General features: G+C 42.2%; 1 protein-coding gene across 2 annotated transcripts in view; it reads left to right on the top strand.

The window, feature by feature from the left end:
* LOC143035060 (uncharacterized) overlaps positions 1-7,500 on the top strand; it is a 206,445-nt gene that overhangs the window by 198,738 nt on the left and 207 nt on the right. For both annotated transcript variants that reach the window (XM_076201553.1, XM_076201552.1), the window contains exons 11-13: positions 4,874-5,040; positions 5,647-5,911; positions 6,049-7,500. The exon at positions 6,049-7,500 is cut by the window's right edge and continues 207 nt beyond it. In XM_076201553.1, coding sequence (XP_076057668.1) covers positions 4,874-5,040; positions 5,647-5,911; positions 6,049-6,083 — 467 coding nt within the window. In that variant the 3' untranslated portion in view covers positions 6,084-7,500. The remainder of the gene's footprint in view (positions 1-4,873; positions 5,041-5,646; positions 5,912-6,048) is intronic.

Below are 7,500 nucleotides of genomic sequence, written 5' to 3'. Positions count from 1 at the left end.
TTGAGGACTGAGGGGAGGGGAGGGGAGTGGGTGAGGTAGGGGACGGAGTATGGTCGACAGGCTAAAAAATAAAAAATAAAAAATAAAAAATAAAAACATACGTTTGGGATGAATGCTCATTAGGTCTATTCAAATCAGCCCAGAGGTCTCTACAACACTAACAAAACCGTTTGCCGTTAGCCAGAAAAAATCCTTAAAGTACCCCATAAGTTTTCCCGGGTTAACTGAAATAGCTCTCAACCATTTACGTCCCAGAAGTCCTTCCAAACCGAATAAAACCGTCCAACGTTGATTGGAGCAAAACTCAGAGTCACCACTGAATTTCTCGCTCCGAGCGATTCCTCTGGACGAGAGGGCGCCACCCCCCACCCCCACCCCCAGTACTTCCCGGTGGGAGTCCCCGGCCCAGCAGCACCTGCATCATAACTCCACGCGAAAGAAGATTACCTCGACTATGAGCAATAAAGAACAGTTAGTCAAGTGGGGGAAGGACGAGAGGCCGCCGAGAGTAGAATCTCCAATTAGACTTGGACGAGGTTGAACTATGCCTCCTTAAGAGAGAAAGAGAGAAAGAGAGAGAGAGAGGGGGGGGCGGGGAGAGATCGACGAAGATTCCTGTGAGCAGGGCTGGACGGAAGGCTGAGATGCAAAGCCGCTTTTGGTAGGGATTGTATGTCAGCAGTAGTTTACCCAGTTTCTTTTAACTTGGCGGAAATCCACTCGCGAACAAAAATTGCATTAGTCATTGAAATGACTTTCCCGGGGAAATGCATACCTCCAGAGGAACAGAGATATAACATAGTAAGAATCTGTTATAGAGTGAAATCTGGCAACACTGGCAAAGAAGTTCTCTGACAGATTAAAATAAACGGGGAGTTAGGTGAGAGAGGTTCTTGGAGTTTTGGGGAGTTTTAGGGTGTTAGGATGGCGAGTCCGTATCTTCCCTTCTTTTCTTTCGTTCTTCATTTCTTTATTTTTTTTTTCGCCTGGCTGAACACATACACACTCAAACACGCTCATCTCCCTAGATTTATTACCTCCTTTCTCTCTCCATCTTTCCGTGAATTGTCTTTTTGTTTTCTTACCAGCTTACTTTCTTCCTCTTCATTTTTCTTACTTTCCCGAATGTAGTTCATTATTTCGCCTTTACTATTTTGTTTCATTTTGTTGTATTTTATTTCATTCTATTTCATTTTATCTAGTTTTATTTTACTTCACTCTAGTCTATTTTATTTTCGTTCTTGACTTTCACCTTGTAGGTTTTTATTATGTGCTTTGTTTACTTTCTCCTTGCCCGTGTCTTTCTTATTTTTTTTTTTAATAAATCTCTTTCTTCTGCGTTCCCTCCCTACTATCACTTCAAATTCATTAAATATTTTCAGTTATCTTTAGTTTACACTATTCATCCCCCTTTCTCTCTCTCTCTCTCTCTCTCTCTCTCTCTCTCTCTCTCTCTCTCTCTCTCTCTCTCTCTCTCTCTCTCTCTCTCTCTATTTCTCTCTCTTTCTATTATTCACTCACTTCCACACACTTCTTAAACCTTCTACCACTCTCTCCTTTTCTTCCACCCTCACCCTCAACCTCCTCTTCCTCTTCCTCCTCCTCCTCCTCCTCCTCCTCCTCCCGGGTCACATTCTTGGGTTGAAAGCGGGCGGGCTGAGGACACAGCACACAGCTCACAGCTCACAGCTCACTGCCCTCCACATCGGGCCGCGGTCCGAGGCACCAAGCCTTCATCTGGTGCTCTAATAATATACAATGTACTCTTGCGGACACTCGAACTAACCCAGGTTTGCATCAGACCTATTCGTTGTTGTCGTTGCATCAACCTAATTTTGTTTACGAAAATTCCCTTAATTTCAAGAGGACTAATGTACTCAACTTAGAAAACTGTATTTCTTCCTTTCTCTCTTTCTTTCTCTTTTTCTCTTTCGTTTTCTTTCTCTCTTTCTCCCTTTCTCTCTCTCTCTCTCTCTCTCTCTCTCTCTCTCTCTCTCTCTCTCTCTCTCTCTCTCTCTCTCTCTCTCTCTCTCTCTCTCTCTCTCTCTTTCTCCCATTCTTTCTCCCATTCTTTCTCCCTCTCTTTCCCTCTCTTTCTCTCTCTCTCACTCTCTCTCTCTCACTCTCTTTCTCCCATTATCTCTTTCCTTCCTTCTCGCTTTCTCTCTCTTTCTCCCATTCTCGCTTTCCTTCTTCCTCGCTTTCTCTTCCTCGTTCTTTCCATTTATCTCTTTCTCCATTTCCAATATATAGGTCGGGTCTGCAACAGTAAAACTATAAACACTCATGACATAACAAAACCAACATCTATTTCGTTGCTGAGTAATTAATATATTCCTATAGATAGTAACGTTCCTATAGTAGTTGTTTCCTTAACATAACTATCTTATCGTAACAATAAAGTGAGAAGTATTTTCATAATTACGATATCTTATGTATCAAGTTCGGGTGTTTGCAATTGTAAAAAAGACGTACACACACACACACACACACACACACACACACACACACACACACACACACACACACACACACACACACACACACACACACACACACACACACACACACACACACACACACACACACACACACACACACACACACACACACACACACACACACACACACACACACACACACACACACACACACACACACACACACACACACATACACACACACACACATACACACACACACATACACACACACACACACACACACACACACACACACACACACACACACACACACACACACACACACACACGGAAATAATCTCCTTGGCCATACCAACCCCCATACCATTGCTGGACACCTCGCAAAATATTCCCCCCACCCACCCACCCACATGCCAACCATCCCTAGTTCGACCCGTTGCCACTTTCTCAAAGTCACAGTCGATGTCGTCTGTCCACGTGCAAGGAGGCGGAGCCAGTGCGTGACGTCATATCGCCCTGTCCAGATACGAAATAAAAAATTAATGTTTATGGTTACGTGACGTCATTTCGATTCTGAGAACACTGAAAAAAATACATACATTTTTTTCGCCTTCCTCTTTTTTCTTTTTTCTTTTTACACTCTTCCTTCATTTTTTTCTTAACACTTCACTTCTTTTTTTTTCATTTTTGGAGGATCCTTTCTTATTTCTTTTTGTTCTTTAATTAATTGTCTTCTTTTTTCTGTTTCTTTACCCAGCTTCCTCCCCCTTCTCGGCATCTATTCTTAATTCGGCCACTCCAATCTTCCTTTTTTGTCTCAATTCCGAACAGTCGATTTCTCTCTCTCTCTCTCTCTCTCTCTCTCTCTCTCTCTCTCTCTCTCTCTCTCTCTCTATATATATATATATATATATATATATATATATGTGTGTGTGTGTGTGTATGTATACATACTTATATATACATATCTATCTGGCTATCTAACATTCTCTTCTGGGTTTACTACGAATTTCTTCCCGTTTCCATTTCTCCTTTTCTTCTTATTACCAATCGAAATATTTTGTCTTCTGTCAATCTGCCATGACTATGATGAGCCCTCCGAATTAGTTTTGGCCACAGCGCCATCTGCTCGTCAAAAGTGAAATCTCGTCGACCTCACGTCACCTCCGGCGAGCCCCGTCGACGTAATTCATGTCGACGAGGCTGCGGAGTGCAGGAAATGTCGAATGGCGTTTGAGTCGACGAGAAAGAAAAGAAAAAAAAACAATCTTCCCTTTCCGGCTGTTGGTTTCTTTAAGCAACTTCTTTTCATTCTCTTTTTCTCTTTTTTTTTTTTTTCTTATTCGCCTTCCTATCCAGTGTTGCTCTTTATTTCCGTCCTAGCCGCTTTCCTTCTTCGTCGTCTTCTGCTTCTCTCTGTAAAGGAGTTTTGGTCAGAGTACTGTAAGTGGAACCCGGTAGAGAGCCGAGTCGAACTTTCACCCTGCCAGCATAGCATATGGTCAGGTTCCTCTACTTTTTTTTTTTTTTTTGAGTAACCAGTTACACTTAAACACTCAACCTGTCGAACACAAACTCAGTCTACTCTCTTCTCTCCGTTGTTTTTAATTTCCCATTCATGCTTTCTCGCCCTGAAAATTCCACTTCCACTGTGAAATCTGAGGTTAAAGCATAAAACTCCAGGTCTGAAATTTCTTGAAGACATTTGGGTTCTCGAAAAGGAAGTTTGCAGACTACTTAACCCGAGGCTAAGGTGTACAAGTTCCAGACTTGAAATTTCTTGAAGATAATTTCTTAACCACAAGTTCGTTGGGTTCTCAGAGAAAGGAGGTTTACAGACGATCTAATCCCTTGTACACAGTGACACACTTCATATATTTTATTCTGATTACCGCCGGACGATCTTATTCTCAACCCCTTTGAGATCCGACCTCTTCACACTTACTTTCATGATATTAAAATCGTCTGGCGTTCACCAGAAAAAATATATTAAGTCCGTCGCCGTATTGAAAGAGACAAGACAATCATTTCGTTGAGAAATATTGTTCCCATGTTTTTTTCACATGTATCCCTGTGGACATTCATATCTGACCCATAACAATATCGAAGCTATCCGCATGTCTTTCGCTGTTGTTTCATACATTTCTATATAAAGTAGTTCCTTCATGATAAAAAGAATATGTAAACAAAGTTATACTAATACAGCAAAAGCGAAAGATTGATAGTTCTGATATACCATGGGTTATGAACAATATCCATTTGTTGCCTCAGTGTAACAAATACGAATGGGTAATCTTTACACGAATGCATCTAAATGTGTTCCGTAAGACCGGTAAATGTGAGCCCACGATCCGGCAAAACTGAGTACACGATTACATGTATTCGGCAACAGTGCTCTACATGTGCTTCCTTTCCTTCCTGCCCTACAGAGATCGTGCCTGTGTACTCTGCCAACCTGCAGTTCAAGATTGTCTACGGCCGCAGTTCGATCGAGAGTCTTCAGCACCAGTTCGATGGTCTCGTCTACAAGTACAACGATATCTTCTGCCCCTACCCCGAGGAGTGCGGCATCGGTGACATCCAGATCAAGTCTGCTGTGAGTAACTTTGTGCATATACTTCCTTTACAGGGTACTGTGAGATTTCATCTGAGTAAAAATCATATACACTGTCATTTAAGTAGTCAGAAAAAAAAATATGTTGATTATGGATAATATAATGCAAATATCCATGATTCGAATGGATTTCAGACTAACTAGATTTCAATCAAGTTGACTGTTTACTGTGTAAATCACACTTGACTGTGTACTTGATCTCGAGACTTAGATATTCATAAAGATAGACTCTGATATCTATAAATGTCAATTCACTGACTACACATGAGTTATAAAACCCAAGATTTTCATAATCTCGACACTTTAGCCCCACAGTGAGCATAATATCCATAACTTTTCTTGAATTCGACATCGTGACTAGAGAAGTGAGTATTAGTTCGCCATTTCTGTACGCCATTACGTGGGGTATTGATGAACATCAAACTCCAAGCTTTATTTACTTAAGTTTTGACTCCTTGACTTTATAAGTGGTTAACTATTTTTTTTTTACGATGTCACACTGACAAGGCACCGTGACTCCTTTTTTTTATCGACTTTTTTTTTCTGACGCATAATGAGAGGGAACTGACATTTTCTTCGTCTAAACAGCTTGACGATGATGGTCGCAAGAACAGCGAGGTGATTATCACCATCGACACCCCTGTGTACAACATTACGGACCAGGCTGGTTTCACTGACCTGGTACGCGAGGCAGTCTTCACTGTCACCGAGGACAACGCTTTCATGACCCTCATTGATTACGACAACATCGAGCTCGTGCTGCCCATCAAAAACGACAGGAACTTCAAAGCCGAGCCCATGCTGTGTTGTCACACTTGTCCGGAAGGTCACTCCTACAGACTTGGCAACTGCGGTCAGTTTCCCATACAGCATGACGCACCATTGGCATAAGTTTGAAATAGTTTGTAAATATTGCATGGGAATGGACTAGTCAATATTAGATTTAGTATTCTTTTAAGCATTAAAGTAATAATCAAAATTCTTTCGTAGTCCGCTGCCCGAACCCCGATTGTGGTGGTGTATAAGCGACGCCAACATCATCACTTCGCGTCGTACCGTACCTCAACCAAAAGACTCCTCTTTCTCACTTCGCCGACCGTACCTTCTCCATCCCTTAGAATCTACGAGTAACTGGCCTTTTAGAAATATTCTAGCCTTAGGAAGGAAGACGAAGAAGAGGAGGAGGAGGCTCAAGATATCTTCACATCAACAACATGCGCCACGCAAACCCATCATTTGTTCTCTGTCGTTCTTGTGCGACAGCGCGAGGCTAGAAAAGGGGACCCGCGAGAGAGTAGAGCCATCCCGGCTCTCTGGCTCTCCCGGGTTTCTTTGGCTTTCTGTCGTGGAGCACCAGATCACAACAAATGTTGTTCAGTATTCATAAAGGAAACTTTCAGCTGGTGCAACTGAGGTTATACAGCATAGGTTCAACATGTGTAACCTCAAAATCACCTTTTTTTTACTCCAAGGCAGAACTCATTGTGCCTTCTAATTTTAGCTCTTTGAACTGGTATTCACACACAAAAAAATATAAACATATATACTTTCTTATAACATGTGTGTACAATGTGCACATCAAAACCACAGATATCACTTTTCACTCACTCTGACGTAAATACAAGGGGTCAGTACCCCTCCCTCAAAAAAAAAAAAAAAAAAGTCTGTCCTACCCGGCAGAAAACAATCTAGCTGTACTTACGAGTCAGAAGAGTTGCAGATGTTAATAATGCATGCATTTGCCATGTGAATAGCATTAAGATGTTATTTCTATCTCACTTCCGGTTGCTTCTCGTCCGAGTGTTGGCTGGAAAAAAGTAACAAAAAAAATAGAACGTGATGTAAATGATGTTTTCCATTCCCATGCCGACAAAGAAGTGACCAATAATCGCTATCGGTGTCAGATTTCCCACGCCGAGTCGAGCTGGGAAGTAGCCCCTTCATTTATGGCGTGCTGTTTCCCGTGCTCGAATCGGGTGTGAAAACAGAACACTCTTCACTCACTCATTATACACATTCTAGCTTTTAAATCCTGTCTACTTCTCTACGTCGACAGTGTGCCATGTGCTCACGGGGAAGTACTAAGTGTGCTAACACCTCCCAGTACATCCCCCCCAAACACACATTCCCCCCCTTTTCCTTGTTTCCTGTCTCTAATGCCCCCCTCCCCCCCCTCAACATGTATGTGGAGAACAGAGTGGGAGGTTGCATCTAAACGGCACTCGCCCAACGAGAGCCTCTTGTCATCTTTTGAGGGAGTTGCAAACTTCCACTTGGCTCAAAACCACAGAAAATGACTCTCTTGTCCCGTGTCCGACTACCGTAGCTCGTAAGGCGTTATTTAAAGAAGAAAGCAATTAGGACGGTAAGAGTATTAAGCAAAAAATAAACTGGAAATTGTAGTAATGAGTTCAGCAACTTTAGTGCCGCAGTGTGAAGTCG

The sequence above is a fragment of the Oratosquilla oratoria genome, chromosome 18 (assembly GCF_046742065.1).
Source record: "Oratosquilla oratoria isolate Oo_2021 chromosome 18, ASM4674206v1, whole genome shotgun sequence".
In the NCBI taxonomy this organism is placed as follows: Eukaryota; Metazoa; Arthropoda; class Malacostraca; order Stomatopoda; family Squillidae; genus Oratosquilla; species Oratosquilla oratoria.
This window is presented reverse-complemented; position numbering and strand designations above follow the sequence as displayed.